This window comes from Cuculus canorus, chromosome 13, assembly GCF_017976375.1.
Source record: "Cuculus canorus isolate bCucCan1 chromosome 13, bCucCan1.pri, whole genome shotgun sequence".
Lineage (NCBI taxonomy): Eukaryota > Metazoa > Chordata > Aves > Cuculiformes > Cuculidae > Cuculus > Cuculus canorus.
Window position 1 is genome coordinate 2,687,042 of NC_071413.1, and position 25,585 is coordinate 2,712,626.

At 40.7% G+C, this 25,585-nt stretch overlaps 1 protein-coding gene across 4 annotated transcripts in view; it reads right to left on the bottom strand.

The window, feature by feature from the left end:
* The window catches only part of PEPD (peptidase D), a 131,644-nt gene that overhangs the window by 78,570 nt on the left and 27,489 nt on the right, over positions 1-25,585 (bottom strand). For all 4 annotated transcript variants that reach the window (XM_054078737.1, XM_054078735.1, XM_054078739.1 and 1 more), the window contains 6 exons: positions 21,610-21,673; positions 21,005-21,052; positions 19,275-19,336; positions 13,478-13,522; positions 6,844-6,919; positions 5,394-5,440 (listed from right to left, as the gene is read on the bottom strand). In XM_054078737.1, the coding sequence (XP_053934712.1) occupies positions 5,394-5,440; positions 6,844-6,919; positions 13,478-13,522; positions 19,275-19,336; positions 21,005-21,052; positions 21,610-21,673 (342 nt within the window). The remainder of the gene's footprint in view (positions 1-5,393; positions 5,441-6,843; positions 6,920-13,477; positions 13,523-19,274; positions 19,337-21,004; positions 21,053-21,609; positions 21,674-25,585) is intronic.

The window sequence follows — 25,585 nt, forward strand, 5'->3', positions numbered from 1 at the left end:
ATTGGCTCTACAAAACACCCACAGGAATTCATATTTTTCAGAATTTTCAATCAGAATCAAAATTTAACTAAAACTTGTGAATACCTTTGGTTTCCAAAAAGACAATAAAAGGGTAATTACAAATTATCACAGCACTAACTAAATTAACAACCCTGGGAGGACATACAATGACACAGCATCTGAAGTTGGGTTATATCTTCAAGTTCTGTAGGCACACACATCGCATACACCCTTCCACTGCTCTCTTTCTGAAGGGAACCGTTTTCTAACACCAGCGTGGTAACTGTTCTTTGGTATCTGCAGGCTGATAGAGGGTTTTCTTTTAAATTTCTCACACAGTCCAATTCCACAATTTTTTTTTGTAGAAGATAAAGCCCAATTATGTGGAACTTCAATCACAAGTCACAAAAGAGACCTGTGCAATTAAACAGCGCTCTTCTACACAAAGAGCTAATTAAAGGGAGATCCAGGAGGTGAACCAAGCTGTCCTCTACTGAAAGAGAGAACATACGAGCTTGCCGCAAGACCTGCAAAGGGAAAATGCTGAGAGGTTACTGCGAGTATGCTGGAACTGCTCCTTCCCATCACCAACCACTGTGACCACATGGACCCGTGTGTCTTTGTCACCTGCAATGGGCATTTTTGTTTTCTATGCACACACACTTACGGGAAGGACACACAAAGGCAATGTTTGAGCTGGGATGCTAAATACAGAAAGTGGATCACAAAAAAAACCAGAAATGTTTTTACAAATTATCTGCTGCAGGAGTCAGTGACTTTCTCAAGAACATTCAGAGAGCAAAATCTATCAGGAGAGAGAAAGTGGCAAATCCTGATTAGCTAAAATAATCAGCGTTTCACTAAAAGGAAATACCCAAAGGAAAATTAAATTGTTCTGGCTATTTTGTCTTTTCTAGTGAAATAACATGTACGTTTTATTTTCAGTTTGTTCCTCTGGCACAGTGGAGAGAGAGATAAATGAAAGACGAGAGCCACAATCCACGAGAGCACTCTCAAGACTTCCACAGATACTGAAATTTAACATTGACAGATATGACAGCACCTCATCTCGGAGTCTAAGCTCTGCTTTTGAATCGGGGACAGCACAGAAAAGAATAGGGATAAAGAATTCGTATCAGCCTTGCCTGGTAGAGAGGCAAGGTGTAAAAATAGTCCGTAAGCACTGTAAACCAAGAAGGAAAAGCTTCTGCAGCCACCTTCTTGCTATTTTCTTCTCTAAATTGTTGCTGTTAAAAGCAGAGCTGAGTTTAAGTTTAGTATGAACTACTAGAAAATCACAATTATTTGTACAGTTTGCACAGACCTAAAGGACTCCCTGCACTACATACACAGAGGGGACATCTATACAGCTGGGCAACGAGCTCCTGTCCCGGCTGGCACACACTCTGAATAAACTGCAAGTCCCCCCTCTACAACCACACGTGGAGAACCAGTGTCCCACCCAGAACCTGTCCATCCCTTGTACCCACCTCAGCACCGAAGCATCCCAAGCCCTAAGAAGGGGATACAGGCAAACCTTACGGTGAGAAAAGCAGACGTGCAGGCGAAGGGGCTTCCCCTAGCAAGCCAAAAATAAAACCAACCACGCCTGAGCAATGCCCAAAAGCTATAGGATCTGAGCAAGCATGGTCAGATCCTTCTCACTTTGCTGCTTTTACTGATGGAAACAACACACAAATTACTGTTACCCACATCTGACGCCACGCATCACCCAACCTGCCCTTTACAGGAGGTAATTGCCCCTCTGTTTTAAAAGAGCTCACTCTACAGGAGCAGGATCCAAGCTTTTGGATCCTTAAGTACAGAATCGCAGTCACTTGCATGGTAACACTAAGGTGGTTCCCGTGTTCTGCAGCCACAGAGGGTTCAGGGACAGTCAAATAATCAAGGGCGATCTTGGACAAGGGAATGAGGCTGGGCTTTGTGCTGATCCCAGCATCATCAAGGCACTGATGATTAAATGAACTGAGGACTGTGCACACGCTCCTATCACAGAGCCTTCAGCGCTGCTACGAACAGGATAAAACCCCACCAAACTGGGCAACGCGTGCAGTAACGCTGCATATGTAGCTGTTGCTCTTCCGTTGCTGTAGCACATGCTTCCACGTCACTCCCCAAGCACATCAACAATTCCAAGCAGCCATCCCAATCTTAAAACTAACTGTTCTCTTCAATAAAAACGGCACAAATGAGAAAACGCACCCAAGATTCAAAACTTCATTGGCTAATGATTAAGCAGGCAAACAGGCAACACTCTAGAAATTGATAATCACTGACTTAGAAAAGGTATCTCCAGTGCTTTAGAGCATCCTGAAACAGATGATTGTAGGTCCTAATTAGCACTGTCAGTGTATATAACTATACATACACAAACCATTTTTGTTTATATACACACACTTAAAACAACTTAGCTGAATCACAGATTTTTTTCACGTACTTCTCAAGTTGAAGAGATTTCCTTTATCATTTTGCTGTATTTTAACAATATGTCCAACTACAGAGCAGTTTCATAATTAAAAGCCTTTAATTAAAGAAGATTAATTAAACATGAGATAAGCACAAATACTAAACAAACTACTTCAGAGAAAATCCAGAGTCTGACCTAGCAAAACGACTTTATGTGCAATTACACATGCTGTGAATTACTGTTTGTAGATAATTGCCTTGGCTGTCTCCTTAAAGTCAACCGACCACGTGTTAAACTTAAATAACATCAAACCGAAAAAAGAAGTCAGGGCTGGTTGGACTTGCAGTTAAATGCATTAATCTTATAAATAAATAAATGAATGAATGAATGAATGAATCTCAGCATTAACACAGCACTGGTTCACAATTATTTGCCAGTAGACCTTAATCATAAAGAACACTTCCAGCGTATTTCTGAAGCGAGCTTTCAATCCTCAAAATAAATGATATCATCTTATCTAGAGATTTCTCCATAATTTCCTTCAAATTACTTCTCAGAGAATAATCCCAATCCTGGAAACATAACCAGCTTTGTATATTTTTGACCTTACATACATTTCCCAGAGTATTTCAACACACTCTTGCTGTGTGATACAGTAGAAATAAAATTATTAATTATTTGAAGGAGACTGCTTAACAGAATGAGAAAAGAAAAGGCAACACTCGGCTCCTACATGTAATAATGAGAAGGTTTAATTGCTTTTGGGATCTCTGGCACTATTCTTCCTAGCAGAAAGGGTCAGGCCTGCTTTGAACCCAAACCCATAGATGTCACAATGCCAAAGAATGGAGTAAAGCTATACAAAGGGACAATTATTGACCATATTTCAGGAGACACCTATACTCATTTCAAAAACTCAGTTTCACAGCCACCAGTGGGAACTGCAAATGCACCCGAGGGAAGGGGGCACACAACTCCGAAAGCTTTCACGAAAGGAGTGGAAGCCCTGCAAACACCAGGAAAAGGTCATTGACCTTTAATTGATCTCATAAATACCAGTGTGAATACTTTTGATAAACCTGCAGAAACGGTGATTTTGGGTTCTCTGCACCCTTAGATTTCAGATGTACCAAAGCTGCGGAATGCAAACTATCTGGCCCGTTGGCAAAAATAAAAAGTTTTAAAACTATTCACTACTTCAGTGAAAATTGTCTACGTTTGGATATTACCTATTTTTAGGTCTTTGAAAGATCCTCTCTCAGACTACATTAATGAGTTTATCTGCATACACAGCAGAGGTTTCCCAGACTGTTTTCTAACTGCATTTATAAACATTTCAACTACACATTTCTTGCCAGAAAGGTGTGGAAATAACAGGTTTACATTTTTAGGACCTTTTTCCCCTTAGCAATAATGGAACAGAAACTGGAGCAGGGATGAATTCCACCAGCAGCAGAAACTGAGGCTCTAATTATAGTCTCCAAGACAGACACCACAGAAGTAGCCTGCCAAGACCTCTCTCATCAGTGGAACAACCTCAAACCCTTTCAAGAAATCTATCAGGACATATGGAAGAACAGAAGGCAATTTTAAATAGGTTTAACAGACAGCTGCTTAATTTATTTATTTTTTTAATTGGAAGACATAAATAATCTTCTCAAAAGGTTGATGTGTGTGGAAGAAGCTGGCCAGAGAGACTGGAAGTCCTGCAGTTAAAATGCAATATTCCTCACAGATGCACAGAAGAGTTTTTCTCTATGTATTTGTTGCATGACATTTAAACCAAGCTGCCAGGATTGTGACATTTAAAAGCACTTGAGAACAAACTCTGCTCTATGGAAACTTTCAATTCCTATTGACTTCCAGAGCCAAACCTTCACTCTGAGCATGGTAAAGCGTGAGCAGTGAGTAAAATGAACATAAACACAAGGTTCATTAATAAATTTAACAGAGGAATGTATACAACCTATTTTTTTACCCTGTTACGTGGGTCTACCTAATTGCTGTTTGCAGCACAGTAAAATTACAGGCACGAGCCTACAGAGTCTACAAATTTAAACTGTTTAAATGTAACATCAGTTATTCCATAGCGCAGATGTTATAAAGGCATTATCCAACTCAGGAGTGACCTTGAAATCCTGATGACAAACACTGAGGTCACTATTTTCCCATCACCGGGTGCTGAATTAGCTGCTTACGAATGTTTGAAAAATTACTGTCAAGGAACAACAGTAACCGACCTCAGACTGCTATCTGCTATTTCTTCATTAGGCTGATATTTTGAAAATTGAAAATCATTTATGAGCTAACAATAAATGAACTTGGTCATCCAAACCACGCTTTATAAGATAGGCTGCTGCTGATCTAACGTAAATTTAAAAGAGGAGGCAATGCTTTCTTTGTATTTAGGCACATCATGCTACTGTTTTCAGTTAGGAGCAGCCAATCCTTCCTATATCTGCCCGTACAGCATGTTTTCCTCAATGTGAAGAGATATATGCTGTACTGTGATCGACTTCTGAACAGCTGTAGTGACATCCATTACAGTGGATTAAGCACAGGTAATGCCAACTTGTAGTTGCAGGCAAAATGTAATTGAACAGAGCCTTTTACAAGGTTCTTAAACACTCATACATGCAGTCTTCTAAGCATAACAAGCATAAGGGCAATGTTTATCCATAACCACCGTTTTATTGGATGGCTTCAAACCATAATAACAGCTATTTCGCAAAGCTTCTGTAAATTACTAAAACTCCAGGAAGAGAATTATGCTACACTAAACCATCACCAAAAAATAATCAACCATCATCCAATGTGTGTTTGAAACTGAAGCAATACCACCTCCAAATCACGCTTACGATAGTCTGCAAACTGAATCAGTGCTGCTGCTTTGCCTCAGCTATTGTTCTGCCCCACTACAGAGAGACTTTCTCCTTTTTATTACAGTTAGTGAAAGAACTCTTACCTCTCCATCTCGTATTCTTTCATACCTGCTTTTACTGCCTTCATTACCTGTAAGATACATATTAACATGGGACATTTGCAGCAGGAGGGAATATCATATTTATTAATTTATGACTTATCACTGAGTATCTCCAGAGGAACTTATATTACAAAAATATCATCTGTACTTTATTTAAATTTACATCAGTGGATGCATTTTAAAACCACATTAGAAATCAAACTCATTTTAATCTTTATAAATGCCTGCAGTCTCCAGCAATAAAGCCATTTTAATTGCCCAACTACTATATCCTAATGAAGTGCAGCTCATCAAAATACCAATGCTTAATTCTGAAAGCTCGGGTGAATTTGGCAGCAAGCCCTTTGTTTTACTTCTACGAAACACCAGCAAAACAAACCTGTGAACTGGAATATACTACAAAGGGAGATTCTCTTTTATACTTTGCAACATTAATCAACAGAAATCTACTGGATTAACGCTGGTTTACAACCCCAAAGTCAGACTTTGTTCTCAGATTCACTGAGAATATGCATCAGTTTTATTCCTTCGCCTGTTTCCGTACTGTGAAAGTTCTAGGCAGCTGCTCTACGGAAGAAATTATCTTAGATCTGATAAGATCATTCAAGGACGATGAAGGACCGAGGAGAATGAATGCAAATCACTATCCCCAGACTTTGCAATTTTACAATATTCACTATAAAATATTATTACACCTCACAGTTCAGAAACCTGAGGAACAGGGGCAAAGAGAACAGTTGAGTCAGTAATCTCATCAGCTACTTTTATCTAAAAGCTCCTTCCAGTCAAAGCTCAGAACTCACGGTATCTCTGGATCGTGATATGGAGTACAGGACTGACACCCAAGTTAATTTTATCACCAGTACGAGTAGAGCACTATGATCGTACGGGTACTGTGCTGATCAAACCCAAGCAGCCTTGCTGAGAGCCTGGATTTCTTTGCCACGCTACGTCAACAGAACAGCATTGCGAAGCACTGTGCTGTGGGACATACCCATCGCTGAGGAGTGACCTAAGGAATCCTTGCACTATCCTCCACTGAGGGTGGAGAGCGAAAGTCTGTAAGGATCTGGAGAGAGCCTCCTGCTAGTTAAACTTCTTAGAGCTGCACATGCTGACATGGGCCAGAAGAATGATCTTCTTGATCTCCTCTTTCTCCATCACCGACAGATTGCAAGCGGGTCACCTTCTACAGAGGCTCCTCCTCTTATCCAAAACCACACTTCATTTCTCACACATCACAAATACACCAGTGAGTTCAAGGACAATGCGAGGCATATTACTGGGCTGTAACAGCAGGGATATTATCCTCTTATTTCTAACCAGCCTTTCCATTATTTTATTACTAAGCAATTCAGGGTTGCTGGGAACATTTTCTGAGTACCACTGCTACACCAAGAGCAAAAATTATTAACAGTAAAGGATCCATTACCTCTTTATGAGCTTCACTGGAGATTTTATTGGTGTAGCGCAGAACTTCCAACTCCATGTCTGTCTTAATCACGCGACTTAAAGAAAAGTAGAACAGAAATCACGTTAGGTTGCAACTTCACAGCTTAAGAATATGAAATAGAAAAACCTGAAAATAATATGCATCAGCTACGGTAAAATTAGTTCAGGTGCACCTTGAGAGGGAAGAGCTGTTACAGTATTCATGATAGCAAAGTTTTGTTGGCATTGATTCACCATTAGCAAAACAATCTTACCCAGGGAAGTCGCAAGCATTTCAAACACCAGCCTGCATTATTGCAATATTAATAAACGAGTGGTCCAACCAGCACGTTTTCAGCTTATTCTGCAATCCAACACGAATAAAAGCAATGCATTTCTGCATTTCTCATGGCTCAAACACCACTTCAAGCAGACCATGTCTACAAGCATACTTGATTTACTTTTTAAATACGATTTGAAACTAGTTTGCATAATGAAATTCCCAGAGCGCCAGAATTTCTGTTCGACATAAACCCAGCTCCCACAAATTTGCAATACGTCAAAAGGCAGGGGGAAGAGGGGGGTGTGAAGAAATGCTATTTTTGCTTGGTATTAAAACCCTCAAAACATGAAATTCAGAAACCACAGCAACAGTAATTGCAGTTATGACGTCCATTCTCTGTCACGTGCTTCTGGAGGTAAAAAAAACCTCAAAACCCCTTTCCTGCTCTTCACGCCTTGTAAGACACCCAGTTTGTGTCTATTCATGAGTCTTGGTACTCTGTTCTGAAGTCATCTGGAAAACTTACCATTAAACTCTTATCTACTCACACTGCTTCCTACCATGTATTTCAAACAAAAGCAGCTGTTTAGTGTGCCACGAACAGGGAAGCAGAGATAGTTCCACACCGTCTATTAAAAATCACCTACTCTTTCCACTGCTACACACACCGATTTCCTAACATTTCTCATGCCCCTCTCAAAGGCAGCTGTGAAATACGTATTTATTGTTTACAAAGAACCAAACTACTTCTACTGAATTGCATGAAAATATTTAAATTCTATTTTCCAGCTCCACTGCAGAGCTTGCAGCCGTTATAAATACAACTGTTGTATTTTGTAACTACCACCAAAACACTCCTTTTTTTATTACAACATCCTCCTGCTCACACTGCTGTAGAAAACTATTTACTGTATTTCTGCTCCTGTAGTTTGTTTTAATGAGTCCAGAAACAGGTTTCTCAGCCATCAGTGCTTCTGCTGTGCGATAGGAGCATTTCTCACAGACAGCGACCGCTCCCTTCAAACAGAACCTCTCCGCCAAGAGTCAAGGTACCTTAGTGAAAATGTTGATATCAATCAAACCGCTCTTACAAACAGAAACGCAGCAGAGGGGAATGGATTGACATTCGTAGTCAATTGGAATACGACACAAAATAATCATTACACGCATCGAGAATGAGAAGCACAAGGTTTCAAAACGCAGACCAAGGTGGAAAACATTACACTGGGATGGTATAATCTGCTCACCACGGGTGAGGAAACAAACTTCTGCTTCTGCCTTACAGCCAAGACATGAAGAACAGCACCTCAAATATATTCACATTATAATAGAATGAGGTAGCAAGGGCTTATAGGTTTTTTTTACTAATCCTGTTCTTCGGAAGACTGCATGTTCTAGCAGGATAATTTAATACTTGTTTGATGTGCCTTTATATTACTTTCAATATACAGTACATATCCCCCATCTGCAAGTGCCTGAAAGATAGGTTGCTTCATAATTTAGTTGTCTAATCTCTTCATTGGGATGTGGTAGTAATACAAGTTAGTGACTGCTCGATGGCAAGCGCAAACAGTATTCAAACGTGGCTGGGTCATAAGGCTTCAGGGTCAAGGTATTTATTTCAGACCATAACTTCTCTCAGGTATCTCTTTGCATACACAAACTCATGCTCAGCCGCAGACATTGCCTTCATTTATGCAAGGTCAAGCACTCAAATAGTTTGCAGAAAACGTTGAGTCATTCTGAGACCAACAAAATCCACCACCCAAACACTAGTTGGGGAGAGAGGGAGGGTGTACCACTGTGCAGGGAGCACCATCAACTTCACCCTCTACCAGACACTGACTGCAAAACATCATTGGCCTCGCACACCGTCTGCTGTGGTACTGTTGAGAGAGTTCCCACCAGCACATCCAGGTAGGAGAAGGGCATGTGCTGTATTTCACCACCTTCTCGCAGTTTTGATGGCATAAAAAGAAAGTCTCCCGCACGAGGTTTAAAGCAGTCTAATCAAGCGCTGTGGTTAACACCATACAGCAACCCTTGGGGTGATAAGTACTCCACAGGTTTTATGAAGTACCCTTTCAATATTTAAAAGGGGTTTGTAGGAAAGATGAGGAAAAACATTCAAGGCCAGGTTGGACGGGGCTCTGAGCAACCTGGTCTGGTTGAAGCTGTCCCTGCTCGCTGCAGAGGAGTTGGACTGGATGGGCTTTGTGGTCCCTTCCAATCAAATGTGATTCTATATTTTCCTCCTACTTTCAAGATAAAGCTAGGAAGAAAGTACCACATCTGTTCAAGAATCTGTACTTCCATGTTCTATTAAAACCACCTCTTGGACCAGCTGCACACTCTGCATACATTCGATAATATTTTAATGGGAACAATTAATTTCCAAGCTCCGGGTAATGCAATTACAAAAATGTACAGATTCAGCATGTAAGACCGTCCTCAGATTAACAGGCGAGTCACTCCATGCAATCAAGTTAAAACGGAAACACAAGTCTCCTGCTGTCAGGACTGATCCAAAACGTTTAACTTCTCTCTTTTTATTTTCCATTTTACCAGTGTAAAAACATTTCTTCACCCTCACTCTCCTCTTTTCCATATACTTTGTGCTTTTATTTGCACTTGCCATACGAGCAGGTGATCTCACGCGTGTCAGCCATCCAGCAAGAGAGAAGCCTTAATACAAACAAGTATCATTTTAGTCTTGAAATTAAGTTTGGGCATTTTAAGTGGCTGGATATCAAATTTCACGCACAACCTATTTTCCATTAATCAAGTGGTCGAGCACATAGTATTCGAGGCAATTATGAGGCTGAAACTTGCATAACTCAACATTTTCCTAAGCCAGGGCCTTCCTCAATGTTTCAGCAAAGGTATGCTCCTCTGTGTGGATTCACCATTCTGTTCACGCTGCTACGAGTATTTGCTCCTGGTTATCAGCTCAGCCTTTGTCAGCTGTCTTGTTTTGTGGGTTTTCATACACGCGTGCAACCTTAATGCTGCTTTCTGCGACGTGCATGGAAGATATCTGGGTACGTCCACTTCTCCTCATCCTTCTGGAAGCATCACATTTACCGACCACCTAACAAGCATAGCTGTGCCCACGCAGAGAGTCTCTGCGGTCCTGCCTTGTCTTCGCCCTTTTTCACGTCTGCCATTACCTTTGCACATTTTATTTATAGAAATTTCTCCACCACAGTTGGCAGATCTATGCTTTCACGCAAAAACCCGATAACTGAATTAGCATCAAAGTAAATAAACCTAGCGACACACGTATGCAAAGGATAAGCGTTACAGTACAATTCTGAAAGACATGAACACCAAACACGGGAGTTCATCTCGAAACAGTTCAAAAAGACACTAAGAAGTCTACAACATAAATATTAAACCATGTGAAAACACAAAGAGCATATGCCCAGGTTTAAGACATTAACATACAGATCACTACCCCTGAAGAAATAATTAGAACAAGTCATGCAAAATACAGAATACTATCAAATCCCATTTTCATTGAAGTTACAGGAAAAGACAGTCTATACAGGCAAAAACCGAGCTGTATGTTGCTAAACGTTTTAGCCTTCTAGCACCACCACAATTATGGTAGAGAGATACTGGTAAAAAGTAACAAAAGGGCATTTTGCTAATAGCTAGTGTAGAAAAAAATCCTTTTGATTACTAGGGAGATAATTTGGACAAATTTGGAGTTTGTCTTCTGTTAGCTGACATTTTCTTTTCAAAAGAATGAAATCAATACTTAGCATGTACATTCAGTACCAAATTTGAAATGGGAGCCCTGAAATGTATAATTGAAGTGTTTAAATGTGTTGGAAAACACATTCACTCAATTAAAAAAAAAAAGTAAGTGAAAACCCCCTCTTCAAAGTGCTGAAACACAGTCTGAGGTCAAACACTCTTATGTTTTATCCTTACATTTCACAGCAAGTCAGAAAATCTTGAGATCTTGAAAGAGGATGAGTAAGCAAGGGAAACAACAGCTCCTTAACCACAAACGCTTTGCCCCTTGTCAGTATTGAACCATTTCCCTTGCATTTTATTAGAAGCCTTTATAACACTAGAGTTGCCTTTTGCAGCTCACGGTTCTCGCCGGCTGGTTCAGAAAGCTCAGCCATTTCGCCTCTCGCTGGCAGTTTTGACAGCACGGTGGAGAGCAGAGTTTTTCTGACAAGTATCATGTAAAACAGAGTGGTTCAGAGCTTGCTGAATTTGAAATGCTATACATCCACGCAAGCCCGTGATTCAAATGAAGCCATTTCCTACCCTAGAATATAAACCCCCAAAAATTCACCTTCCTAAAAGAAAAACATTCTTAACTCTAAAAATGTTATTGCTTTGCAAAGAAAGTTTCTTGGGCAATAACTTGACATTCCAAGGAAATTTCCACTTCAGGAAGTTTTTAATACACAGGGCCTGTCTTTCGTGTATTGATTTCACCAGACACTTAAATTGTAACAACGCCCTTTAACATATTTCTGACTTAAAATGAAAGCCACCAAATTCAATAAAACCTTTTTAAAACACTTTTGCATGCAAATCGGAACTTAGAACTCCCTTTTCTTGAAAGCCAGGTGGAGGGAAGGTACATACCGAGTATCTCTCTCCCGTGAGATCACAGGGAGGACAAGATCAGCATTCCAAGTCACAGAACAGATTCTCTCCACACCGAGCGCAGAGCTCCACGGGCTGCCTTCCTGCCGCCTCGATCCTGCATCTATCTCAGTACAACCTCAGGGCACAGACCTCATGTTTGACCACCCCTGAACTTCCTGAAGATTTATCCTCCCTCTAACCCAAACCACAGAGGAGAAAAGCTTATCAAGTGACACCCTGGTAAGGCGGATGGAATCAGAATGAAAGCTAACTTGGACCAAGCCTCCAGCCCTAACCCAGGCAAAATTGCCATTGCTCTCGCTGTAGTGCTTCCTTACAGAGGAAAGCTTGGAAGTTAGACCAGCCCCTCCTCTTACGTTCAGAAACCAATTCTCTAAGATAACTCCTCTGCTCTGGAAAAGGAAGGGTCTAAATTCTGAAAGGACAGAATAGACAAAATTAAAAACTGGTACACTGAGCTTTCTATGTTCCAAGGCACTCGCGCTGCCCCTTGAACTCACCAGCAGGATTTGCAAACTATGAGTCCCACTCCTACACATCCCCAGGACCCTCCACAACTCAGTGATGCAACAAAATCTAAGCAAACTTTTCCCACTTTCCCCTGGAGAACTTTTTTATGCCATGCCAAGCAATGAAACCTGGCTGTAGCAACAGAAACGGGACCTATTAACAAATCTACCTGAAATCACATTGACGCTCAAAAAACACTTCCACAATTTTGAAGTTGGCACTTAACTGTAGATGAAGACAGCAGAATGTTCTCTGCATATGTGCTGATAATAAACATTAAAAAGAATAATATGTGGTAGTCAATAATACAATAAGCTACAACAGCGGTAGTCAGGGTACACTTTCCTGTTTGCATTCAAAGATTTTTGAGCTTATCAGTCTTAAGTAAGGATTTGCTTCCTCATTTCTAGATTAATATACTAAAAAAGCTTAGATAAAAACTAATTTATTAACAAAAATCCACTATGTTGTTTCTTCAGTTAATTTACTAAATGGGAAACTATAAAGCTGTTGTTGTGGAGCGCTCCTGAGGACAAGGGCAGCACTGCTGACCAGTAAGGAGAGCCAGTAAAATGCAGTGGCTCCGTAAGGTACCAATACGCTCAGTCACACTCTGTGACCTCCTATGCTCTAGATTGGCTACAGCAGAATTCCCCAAGAATCATAAAGTATTACATGAATAATAACAAAATCAATGCTGTTAAAATAAATCCTAGCGAATAATACCTTATTAAATATTACCTGTTCAGACACAGTTTTTGTCTTTCTTTGATTTTCATTGCTAGAATATGAATTATCCTCAGTTCTTTTCCTATTCATGCAAATTCACGTTTACACAAATATGACTTAACTCCTAACCCACTCTATTAAAAAAATATATCTTGACACAATGAAATTAAGAAGACATTGAGAAATGTTACATAAATTCTTTACTTTTCAATGCTGTTACCTAACCCTGTTTTGACTCCTTTATATTATTTCTATTACTCCAATTTATATTCCATAACATGAAAACAGCTTAAAATTAAAACTTATGTAATATAGTCGGAGGCTTCTGCCAAGGGAATTTCTCTGAGGCAATTTCTCTGAGGCAATGGTACAGACTGTAGAATAATAGAATGCTTTGGGTTGGAAGGGATCTTAAAGACCATCCAGTTCCAACCCCTCTGCCAGCAGTAAGAGAGAAAGTTTTTATGCTACTCACCATTCTGCAATTTCAGGATGAAGGATTTTGTTGTTCACATTAAATCTACAATAAACAAAAAATACAAATATTAGAAGCCAGCCTGGCACATAGCAGCAGAGACAACATATTTACTTTTTCCCTTGTCTTCTCTGAGGGTGTGAAAGCTTCTGAAAGCAAATACTGTGTTGGAATTTGGTCTAGAACTGCATAGATCCCACTAAGGGGAACGCACACACTCAGCTTCACTGGGCAAGTACTTAATTTTGAAATGCATGAGGCTAAACCAGACACGTCGGTTTAAGCATGTGCAGAAACCAGTCACGGTGTGTTCCAGACGTGTTCACTGAACTTCTTCTGACGGAGATAAAATGTTATCACTTCACTGCTCTGAGTGCAGGTTGGACCACATTAACATCCAGAGTCCCTTCCCAAATTCGTCTGTGATTTTAACCTTGGTCCTCAAACACCCTTTGGTGAAATTAAACATAGTAATTGCTAATTTCATGCTTTGGTTTGCATCTCCTGATTTTTGTGCACGTGATAAACAAGTTTGCTCAGAGGACAGTGAAAAGGAAAACCCCTTCTCCTTGGCTTTTCTGATCGACAGAAGAGGCGAAGCAAAAGCCCCCACCTCTCCTTGGCCTCATGCACTGAACTATTTTTCCATTTATTTTCTACAGCAGCAATTCTTGTATTCTTGGGACTATTCTGAGGCTCTCTAAACAATAACATTACAGTAGCCAATAGAGTAAGAAGCTGACTAATTAAGTAGAACACAAATGGATTTTCAAGCATTGTTCAAAGAGTGTTTTCCTTACAATTCAAATCCGTTCTGCATCAAAGGTATTTTTGTCTGACTCAGGACTGCTGGCTCTTCTGTTTGGGCATTTAAGAGAATTAAAATGCTCCAAGGCTCCCAAACGAGCTTCAGGGGGATGTTGGAAGGTAACAATTCGCTTTCCCACATTTTTGAAGAAAAAATTAAATCTATTCCAGGTTATTAACCATTCTTCATGCCTCGGAAGGGACCAATTAAAGCACAAATCCAATTAAAAATATTATTTAGAAGTCACTTTTAATTGTACTAGGGTCTTCCTGCATCCACATATAGCATAAAAAAGCCCGATGTTTCTTTTTTTCAAAAGCATATGCTCATAAAATCCTTACAAGGTGAAGGTTAATAGCTTTGTGTTCCTACTCCAAGATAGAAAACAACAACTTATCACAACATGCAACAAGGACAAGCTGTACGCTATTCTGTATTATCGTCACTGATTAGAAACCTCTGGAAAAGCGACACAATCCAAAAAGCCACAAGTCACAGAAGAAAGCAACAGTATAGAATAAAGTTGGTCACTTGGAAACAAGAAAGTCTCCTAGAACCAAAGGAGAAGGGCACTTTTGCAATTTAGTCGCCACCACCAATTGTTACCTATGCACATCCACGTGGAGTTAATTCTGGAGTGGAAGGGCCAGTTAAACACCAATTCATACAGAAGAAAATAGACGAATTCCATAGTAAAACCAACCTATAAAAATTTTTAAACCCTATAAGTTTGAGCTCCCTGTTTGGCAGGAAAGCTCACCCGTACCGAGCGACGGCGCTGCCGAAAGCCAGGACGCGGCAGAATTAAACTGCAGCTGCAACAACCGACACGAGGCCTTTCAGTCCTTGTCATCACGGTGTCAGACAGAACACAGATCAATGAAGGCGAGTGTAAGGAGACCCTGCGGCAACGCAGAGAGCTCCAACAGCAGCCCCACGCAAACAGGACACAAATTGTGCTTACTACCAAGTAACAGAAGAAAATAAAGGGCAGGAAGGGCAGGTACGGAAGGAGCTAACTTAGACTGAAAACACACTTGTCTTCTCTCAAGAACGTGATATGCCCACTGAAACCACAAGCACAAATGGATGAGCCCAAGAGCAAATCGCATGAGACAAACAGTAAAACTATAAACCTCACAACAGAAGAGTGGTGCCTCATCCGAGCATTAATAAGAACAAAAAGCAGAAAGGGGGACAAGGGGAATTTTACAACAGCATAAGCTTATAATACCTCAAATAATGCTCTTTTAGAAAAGCAATTTCAGCTGAGCGCTGTACGTCTCTGTCACAGTCCCTGGGCTTTACCTTTCCTGGATGTAAAGGCTCTTCTTGAACTGTCTTTGTGCTGCCAGCAATGCAAGTTTTATGTTCTGACCGGGATCAAGTACTGCGTGGCAGCTCCTTAAAATTCTAGTCGCTGTCAGTTGTGGAAGCTAATTAAACACCGAGTGAGGCAGCCAGACTGAAACAAGAGGGTGCTGGGGGGTGGAGAAGAGGCAGGAGGTCATCAGCCAAGCAGCAGTTGTAGCTCTCACCTAATAGACAGGCTTTCTCATACAATGCCAAGCATAAAAGAAGATCTCAGACCTCTGGGACACAGCATCAATTCCGGTTTGGAAAAGAATCTGAACTCTTGCAGAAAGCTTTTTCAAGGAAGCCACTGATTACGGATTGAACTGTCTCGAAACCGCTTCGCTCGTGGCAGCGGAGGATCCTGTTTAGGAACGCTGGACTTGTAAAGCCAATGACACAAATTACGCTTCCCTTCCAGTGGCCAATAAGGCAGCCAGCAAACCGCAGCCTAAAAGTTACTGGTTAAATAACAAGCCCAAGGGGAAGAGCTTGTCATCACCAACGGGAGGACACAAATGCTGTTTAATTCACATAATTTGTGCACAAAGTCCTACATAAAATCACCCTGCATTGCCCTCCCTGCAAAGTTTTCATCAAGAGAGACAACAGACAACCTACTCTTAAAAACCACGTGCTGCCCTAATGTTAAGAGGATCGCGTAGAGCAATCCAACGTACATTTTCCTGCAATTTGCAAATTGACAATACTTAGATGACGAGATAGGTGGTCTTGAGGAAGAAAACAAATTGACATTTTGCTACAGCTGCAATCTGTAATGTATTAATGCTCCCATTTAATCAACACAGAGCTAAGAAATACTACACTGAAAGGCATGTCCAAATGAATTTCATACTCAGTTGTCCTTTAACATGCGAGACAATTTCATTAGTTTAAAAGAAAAGACAGAATTCTACACCTCCTGTATAACACAACCGTATAACGAGACTGTTTTTTTACAGTTTAACGAATACAGCTTGTGTGTATGACAAGGGGGAATGGCTTTAAATTGAAAGGGGGGAGATTTAGATTAGATATTAGGAAGAAACTCTTCACGCTGAGGGTGGGGAGGCCCTGGCCCAGGTTGCCCAGAGCAGTGGGGGCTGCCCCATCCCTGGAGGGGTTCCAGGCCAGGTTGGATGGGGCTTGGAGCCCCTGATCCAGTGGGAGGTGTCCCTGCCCGTGGCAGGGGTGGGACTGGATGGGCTTTGAGGTCCAACGCGAAACATTCTATGAATCAAAAAGTGAGGCAGGGAAGCAACATCATTAGGTCAAGAAAAATGCAGGTTCTGACAGGAGCAGATGAACTGCCTGCAAAAAGAACACGATTCTGTTTTTTTCAGGAAATGATACATTATTTCTATTATTGTCCACTGCAAAAAACACTCTGCACCAGGGCACAGTCAATCTAGGAGAAAAATGACAAACGAGATCAGGAAGAACACAAAGGGGCCCTAGCAAGGAAATACATCTTGGCCAGGTAGCCAGAAAATTGAAACAACCAAGACTCAGGAATAAAACACGGCATCACAGCTAGACCAGAGCCTGGCGAGAGGAGAGCGGAGAGAGCCAACGAGGTGCAGTCACGGGCAGACGGGAGGGAAGGCGTTCTGCACGAACACATCCTTTGGTACAAGCTCTGTGGTTTTAGTCCTCTCAGAAGACATCAATATATCCAATACAGATGCATTTATGTAAAGGAGGAAATACTTGATATGGGAGAGGTGGAGAAGCAGGAAAGCAGAAATGCTGAAACTGGTTTGGGTCTGTGTCAAAAATAAACACAAAATGGACTGATTTATATACAGTTACAAAAAATCTGAGGAGAGGACTTCTTCAGCTCATCCAAACCCAAAACCAACGCGTACTCTTCCATACCAGGAACACGGGAGGGGAAGACACCAACCAGATCTATCAAAGGCAGCCAAATGAACAACTTGGTACCTGGAGGTGGAAAGAGATGAGCATAGCGTGGGTCTCAAAAGAGAAGTATCTGCTAAACAGCTGGAAATCGCCCCTAAAGAATGGAGCAGCACTCCTCCCGGAGCACACTGACAGCATGTTTACCTCAAACTGGGAAGGCAGCGATAAAATATCATTAATCCCTTTAAGTGTAGCAGGAGACATGCCATTAAAATCTCAGATCAAGAGCTAAATGGAGTGGCTTCCTACCTTAATGTTGACAAGTAACAGAATGTGTTACTAATTAAAACCCTAGTGTTTAGTGACATTCAGGGGGGTAAAAAAAGGGCTTTTTGGTACTTTAAAGAAACCTTTGTAAATCATTCCCAGAATGAACGACTGCTGGAGTTAATAACTGTTTATATTTCACGTGGAGGTGTCTCAGAACTGGAGGTATTGCTCCACACAGGTTTTGGAGTCCACCCGTATGGGAGAGCGTAAGGTAGGTGGTCAAAGCAGCAGAAAGAACCTACTTGGTTAAAACAACAGAACATCGTACTGCTGTATAAGCAGAGAGGACAACAAACATTCATTAAAAATGGCTTGCTTGTATTCTGGACTATTTTATATTTAACTCACTGGCCAGCCAAAAGCACCTACATGTCTGCAGCTTGGTCCCCAACATCCCTGACAGAATCATTAACTTTCCGTTTAGGTTGCAGAGGGGAGAACAAAGTAATTATGGAATCAACAGTCCAGATTTCAGTTCACATGACACAGAGAAAAGATGATCCCAGCAGAGAGCATCCTCTCAGACTACACAAATGATACACAAATGAGTGTGCAGACTTGCAGAATATTCCGTGCATTACGATCATGACTGCATAATTAATACGCTGTCAACATAGGTGGAGGGAAAAAAATACAGTGGGGTGATGGGAGTGAAGGATCGTAAAAAAAAAAAAAAAAAGGCCAGATACTTAACATCTCAGCCTGAGCGTTCATTTTGACAGGTTTCTAATGGGAGGCTTTGTGCCTTTTTTGCCATAGACTTGAGCTAAAATGGAAAATGATCTCATTTTAGGATATCATAACAGAATAGACAGTTGTATTTCATTCAAAATTGAGGTCATCATCCTCACATCCCAGAGCATGCGGTGATGTATTTTTATTTACTGCCTTTTCAAAATACTGCATGCAGGAGGACATCTTCACCCCACTGGCAGCCAAACTTCATAAAAAGACAGTATCAAGGGACACTGAAAAAAGCACATCTAGGCAGATAGGCGATCTTTTATTTTATATCCATAATGGAACATCTTTACAGAAAACCGTGCATCCCAGAATCCCTAATAGTCACCTTAACGCTGAACAAGGAAGTCACTAAGCAAAGAAGCTACTCTTAAAAGTTCATTTTTCTGAAATCTGAAATCAAACATTCCAATACCAAAAGTGGAAATGGAGGCAAGGAGATGGGTCTGTTTGGTATTAAATACTTAAAGCAAACAGAGAGAAAGAGAAACACTGGGTGACCTTGTGTGCAAGAGATTTCAAAAGAATACATCAATGTAACTCAGAAACACGTCAATCAATTTATTTCCAAAGAAATATTGATACATTTGATACGCCATTCCACATCCTGTCATTAGGAGAAAACGTCATTTAATGTGAAATATAAAAGGAATTCAATATAGCACAGCAATAACTAATATATAAGAAAGCCTTGTCACTTACTGGCTGATTCCCTCAAACGAAGCTTCTTTGGAGACATTTCCGCTATCGGTGTTAACACCGCGCTAGGAGAGGAAAGATTAAAAGGATCATGATTCTGAGCCAAACACAAGTATTGAAAATTTAAATCACAGGGAGAACCTGACTGCAGTAAATCCTTAGGAAAACTTATGTATAGGTTTACTTGAATCACTAGAAATAAAAAAACCCCAAACTGTTTGTTCGAATTAGAACTTATTTGTTTCATAGGAGACCAGCGAAGAATTCACGTTAGGATGTGCTGCTTAAGAAAGTGGCAAGCTTTGATTTCTAATTCCCTTATGCCTTGAGAGGGAGCTAGGAGAATTGTATAATAATAAAGGGCCAGGGAATAACAACCAGGCAAGATTTCTTCTAAAGTAATTTCATTTCAAAATAAATTACTACGCACTGCCTTGGCAATGCTTACTGTCAGAATTCACATGCTGCTCCCCTACAGGTTTTCATTCAAGCAAGTAGCATTAGCAAGAGTATTTTGGCTGCTACACAGCTCATGAGACCTTCTAACACATGCCCTGGAAACCCTGGGGAGCAGTGGTACAGTGTCTGGAATGAGACCACAGGAGGAGAGGACCATGTTTCTGCTCAGCCAATGGAGAGAGAAGTGCTCTTCCCTTCTCTGTAGAATTCTTCCTGGCAGTAGGAGAGATGTGAATGCATCACAGCTCCATCCTCTCAGCCAGGAATTAGGCGAAAATTGCCTAATTTTCAGGATGCTCAAAGAGTGACAACTAATCAACAACTTGATGTGCAGAAATGAACAGTTAAGAAGCACAAAACAATCAAATACTCCCTTTCCCACTCATTTCTCTTAAAGAAAACAGAAACAGCTATAGGATCATCTTTCATGTGTGTGTATGTGTGCGTATGCATACAAATACAAGCAGAAGAAAGACTGACAACTATTTAGGGCCTCTGTTCAGGTCTCAGATCTCATGCTACGTGACTGCTTAAGGAGGGATTTTTTCTAAGACTTCCGTCTGGCAACTGTCATGGGAAAACAAAAAACCCAGGAGCTTCCACTGCATTGGCTGTAAGGGAAAGCTCCGAATTAGCAAATAATTTTTTATATAGACTGGAAACAAGAAATCAGATACTCGTAATAGTGAGAAGTTTACAAAACTTCTGTCAAGGAAAGAAGCTGGGGGAGAGGGGATGGAGAAGAAGAAACTTGCAGGCTTTACATCCATTCATTCATCCTTCTTCCAGAGAAACAAGCAAGCACCATTCAAAATACCTGGCAGGCACGCGATATCACTCCCTCCTCCCAGAAGTTGTTGTTACCAACCCACTCAATGCAGAAAAAGTATTCCATGAATCCTTGTGGGATTCCCACAGAATGGTCCAAACACGCTTATGACATGACCAGAGCAGCAGAACAGAAATATGGAGTTTGGAGTCACTGTACATCAGCTGGAAGACAGCATGGCCAACACTAGCCAGGCCTGTCATGCTTTACAAAACAGACAAAGCTTTTGGCAGAGAGAACATAGACTGGGAGGCCAAATCTTACAAGTCTTGAGACCATGGAGAAGCCAGAAGACTAGGTGACTATACAGGTGGCTTCAAATTTGGCAAAGATGGGGAGGAAAAGGTAGGGAACGACAGCACAAAGCAATAATGACTAAACTGATTTCTCCATTGAAGAAAGATGTTCTTCATCGTAATGTGATGAAGATCGTAATCTTACTCACCAAAGTAAGGAGCACGGCAGGTTTCTTCGAAGCCAAGACACTGGATATCTAAAAAAAAGTTTTAGATTGCTATTATTTTTCACTTTTCCTTCATTATAATCACATTGATACCAATTTCACCACCATTCACTGTACACAAAGTAAACAAGCTGCAGAGGGAAAAAATGCTCCTCCGATACCGTTCAGATGGTGCAGTGTCACTCGATACTTGCAACAACAGTCAGCAGATCGCAAAATATTTAGACAGAAACACAGTGATTAAGTTCATGATGTTCTTTAAAGCCATAAATATCAACTATAAATTAATCTTAAGTCTATTGTTATCATTTGAAAGACACAGGAAATATGAGCCAAAAAGCTGTGATATCACACAGAAATAAGAACTAACAGGGTACTCTGTGTCCTCAACTACTGCATAGAAAACAGGTATGAATTCATTATAAAGTACTAAATACTTTGTAATGAATGTTTACTGTTATTCTCGCTGGGTCCTCTTTTACCGACTCCTGTTTCCATCAGGCTCAGAGGTCTGAAATTAAGCAAAATCATCGCCACGTATTGATTTTGTATTCACAAAAAAACATTCAGAGATACAGTCAACTCACCTCGTTCACATAGTGGACTTCATCCACCGCATATTTTTTCTTGAAGAATTCAGGGGGATGAATCCTTTGGAAAAGAACAAAAAGAAACATTTGAGTTTAGCTTTAGTGTTACATTTAATAAGGCCGCAGACAAAGTAATTATGTCCACTACTATCAGAACAATAGAATTAGCTATGAGGAATGTTTTATCACTCTTGTCCTCGACTCTCTTTCTCAAAACAGGAGATTACACAAAGCTGCCACAGCTACAAATATCAGTGTGAAAAATCCAGGGTAAAGAAAACATGGGGGAAACATGGCTGGAAGAGCCAGAGTTTTGAGGATCCTGTGCATTTTGCTTCCTGAGAGAGAGCAGGAGAGCTCAGCTGTTTAAACATTAGACTATAAGAGCACAAAGACCAGTTGGGGAAAGAATAAATTAGGCTGGAGACTGGAGAGTATTTCTAACCCTTGCAGTGAGGAAGAGCAGAAGCGGTGGGAGCAATTGCCCAGCCCCTTCAGCAGGTGCAGGGTAACAAAGGCGCATGCCAAGGCTGGCCATGCTACCAGGTGACCAGAGTCTGATTTGCATCATTTTTCCAACCCTGCGCACTCATTTTTCATTTCGTATTCCTTTATGCTCCAAGCAGTTACCAGGCTGAGGCATGAACAACAACATGAGAACATTTATGGTGTTCTCAAACACAAAAGCACAGATTTTTTTTTTTTAAATTATATTTATCTGTGAAAGCACTACTCAAAAGTAACAGAAAAACATCTCGTTATACGTTCCCTTTTGCAATGCCCCTTTTGTGCACTCCTCCCATCACTGTTGCAGACTTCAAAGCAATTATCATTTATCTTCTCTCCCTGGCTAATTTCACCTATAATTAACAAAAAAATCCCACTCCTCTTTCCATACCCTGTATTTTATAGTTCCCTTACCTCCAACTTTTGCATTCTCTGTTTCTCCTAAGGGCACCTCCTTTTCCCCCTCCTTCATTCCTCACACGTTCAAGTACTTTAATATTCCAGAAACAGCACAAACAGATTTAGCGCTTTCCATTTTTGTTCTCTTTTACAGTTTCAACGAATTCTTCTGGTATCAGAAGAATCCCAACTGTAAAACCAGCTAATTTATGGCCAACGGTAATTTATGCTAATATATGCTCTTTAGAGCAATACCTCCACAGCACCATTTACAATTAGCTGCATTGTTTGAACAGAAGAACTGTTTCTTGTAAAGTAAATGTTTCTTAAAAGTATGCCCACAAATGTGCTGGATTTTATTCATCACATTAATGCCTTTTAAGTAAGAGTGGGTCTCATTTTCCAACACACTAATAAGAAAATTCCGGTCTTTCCAGAAGCTGTTTTTCACCCACTTTGTCGGAATTAGTTGCCTCCTGCAACTGTGTAGTCTACAACACATCGCTGCTAATTTAATTCTTTGGTTATGGTTAATAGTAATCCATTATTGATTCCATTCCAGCTGTAATCCCTCCAACATCTCTTCTTACGTACACTATATCACTCGTTCGAGGAACAAAAGCAGCTCATCTTCCTTTCAAGGCCGAGGATTTTTTCTCTACTTTGAGAGAAAGAAAAGAAGCAGCTTCACACAATCCTCCATCCTCTCTGTGTTATTAAACTAGGTCATCTTCCCGGTACTTTTGACTCGCTCACACCTACTGACAAGCTGCCACATTCCCCAGATGTGCACCTCCTTGCTGGTCTTGTTCTTGCTCAGAAGTCGGCACGACTTTTAGTACAGAGCGCCAGACTTCCCAGCTCTTCTCGGAAGCACTCAAGGCTCTGCCTCCCTTCTTTTCTTCACTCATTTAGCACCTCTGACTAGATGGCAAAACAAATTCACACGCGCTTCCCACGAGCTGCCATCCCCTACCCATCCCATGGAGCCATGCAGCTTCAGCGATGAAGCCGCCTCTCCCACTGGGAAGATTCTGCAAAGAACTATCCTATACTGGTGGAAGGCAAAACTGCCCATGAAGTGCACATTTGACTAGAAAATTTCTGCGCTGTCACATATAGAAAAGCAGTATAGAAGGCAAAACAAAAGCTCAAGGAGAAAGAGAGGTAAAGATGATTCTCACCAAGACCTTTCCATATCCTCTTCAAGCTCTTCAATTTTTCCCAGTTTAGTGGGGATCTTTGAACGATTATTATGTACCACCATCGTAGTTACCATAAAAGCGGAGCTCCTTAGCAGATAGCACGGCTCAGTATTCATTTTTATCCAATTTAAATGCAAAAAAGGCTTAAGTCCAGCACTGACCATCACTGCCACGTGGAATGGTCCCTTCCACAGAACTCTCACTAGCCAGCATCACCAACAGCAGAACTTACACTCAGCTATAAAAACTCCAACTCCATCTGATACTTCAGAGAGATTAGGAATACTTCTCCCTGCAAGTGACTCTCAGGCAGGGGGAATAAGTTCACTGGTTACAATTTTTAGGTTTGGCTTTGTCTTTTGTAATGCTGTTATGGGCTGCCAGTCTCAGAATTCTGATTAATCACTGCAGAGGCTACATGCAAAAACGCCACAGCAAGTCATAAATTAATTAGAAGGATCACCCAAGTGGAAGATATGATCCCAGATATTATTGAATCATGTCTCTCCCCACCTATCAAAACAAAAAAAACCCACCTTTTCGTAAATTGATATGAACAGAAGCAACGGCCTAATTTTTACTTTGGCAGGAAGAGGTGAAAGCACAAGAATTTTTAGATTCTCTGGCAACGTAAATTAGCAAAAACCTACAGAGAATGCACTTCAGCCATAAAAAGGCTCAATATCCTTCCCCTATAGTTTTATAACTCCAGCCAAGCAAATACCAGTGTTCATTAGAAATGTCAATAGTTGGCTTCCAGAACAGTAGGAGTCATCATTTTGTCTTATAATGGAAATAAGCAACACTGAACTCCTGGAACTGCATCGTGCCCAAGTGGCCAGGAAAAAATTTAGCAGCTCATTGTTTATGGCCATTAGAAAGAAAACGTAAGAGCCCAGCACTTCTATTTGTTTGCAAGAAAAACAGTCCTCGTTTTTAGTCAACAAAGGGACTTAAATAAGGGACTGTCTCTAGTTCACCACTTACAATTCATCACAATTTCCACTCCAGTGAAAAAGCCGGAGTTATTTTGCGTTAAACACCAAAGCTGTTTACATTCTTCTGATGTTTCCTATGTAACTCTCCCACGTTCTTCTACTCAGTCTAGTTTACCCACTTGGTTTCTTACTCTGAAGATTTTCACAGCAATTGGGAAATGCTGAAGATGGCTAAAGATGCGAAACTATGTTTTTAAGAAAAGATTTGAACTCTGATGCGCTTTTGCAATTTAACAGCTACAATTTGATTGAAGCACCAACTATTGAAGAGTGATCTTCCACTCATAAAAAGTGGCAACTGTATTGCAAGCAATATTCTCCTGAGGTAGCAATGGAAGAAAAGGAGGAAGAGCAGAAATACTTGCATTATAAAGACAGTGTGAAACACTAAGTCAGATAATAAAGCAATGCTCCATGTTAGCTCTTCCCCATCGATCAAACACAAAAAACATCAACAAAAGAGTAAGGGAGCGCAGTAATAAAAAACTAGTAACCAAGAATCCCAGTCAGCTGGTCAGCTTAGTTAAAACTTCCAAGTTTATTTTACACTCTTCCACTTGGTTTAACTAAATTCACAGTGGTATGTGATGTCACATGTGAAAATCAAGATGCTTCACCAAATCACAACCTAATCACTCCAGTGTGGATTCTGCCACCAACTTTGAAAGATCGCAGTATTACTACTGACTCCACTTCAATGCAATCCTCTGAACAGGAATGAAATACCAAGTCCTCCGTTTATCCATCAGTAAGATGAACAGCTCTGACAGCCTGCCTAAAAATACACCAAAACATATATTTTAAAGTTTTTAATACAGTTGGACAAAACTAAAACCTCTTTTTTTTTTTCCTGCAATTTATTAT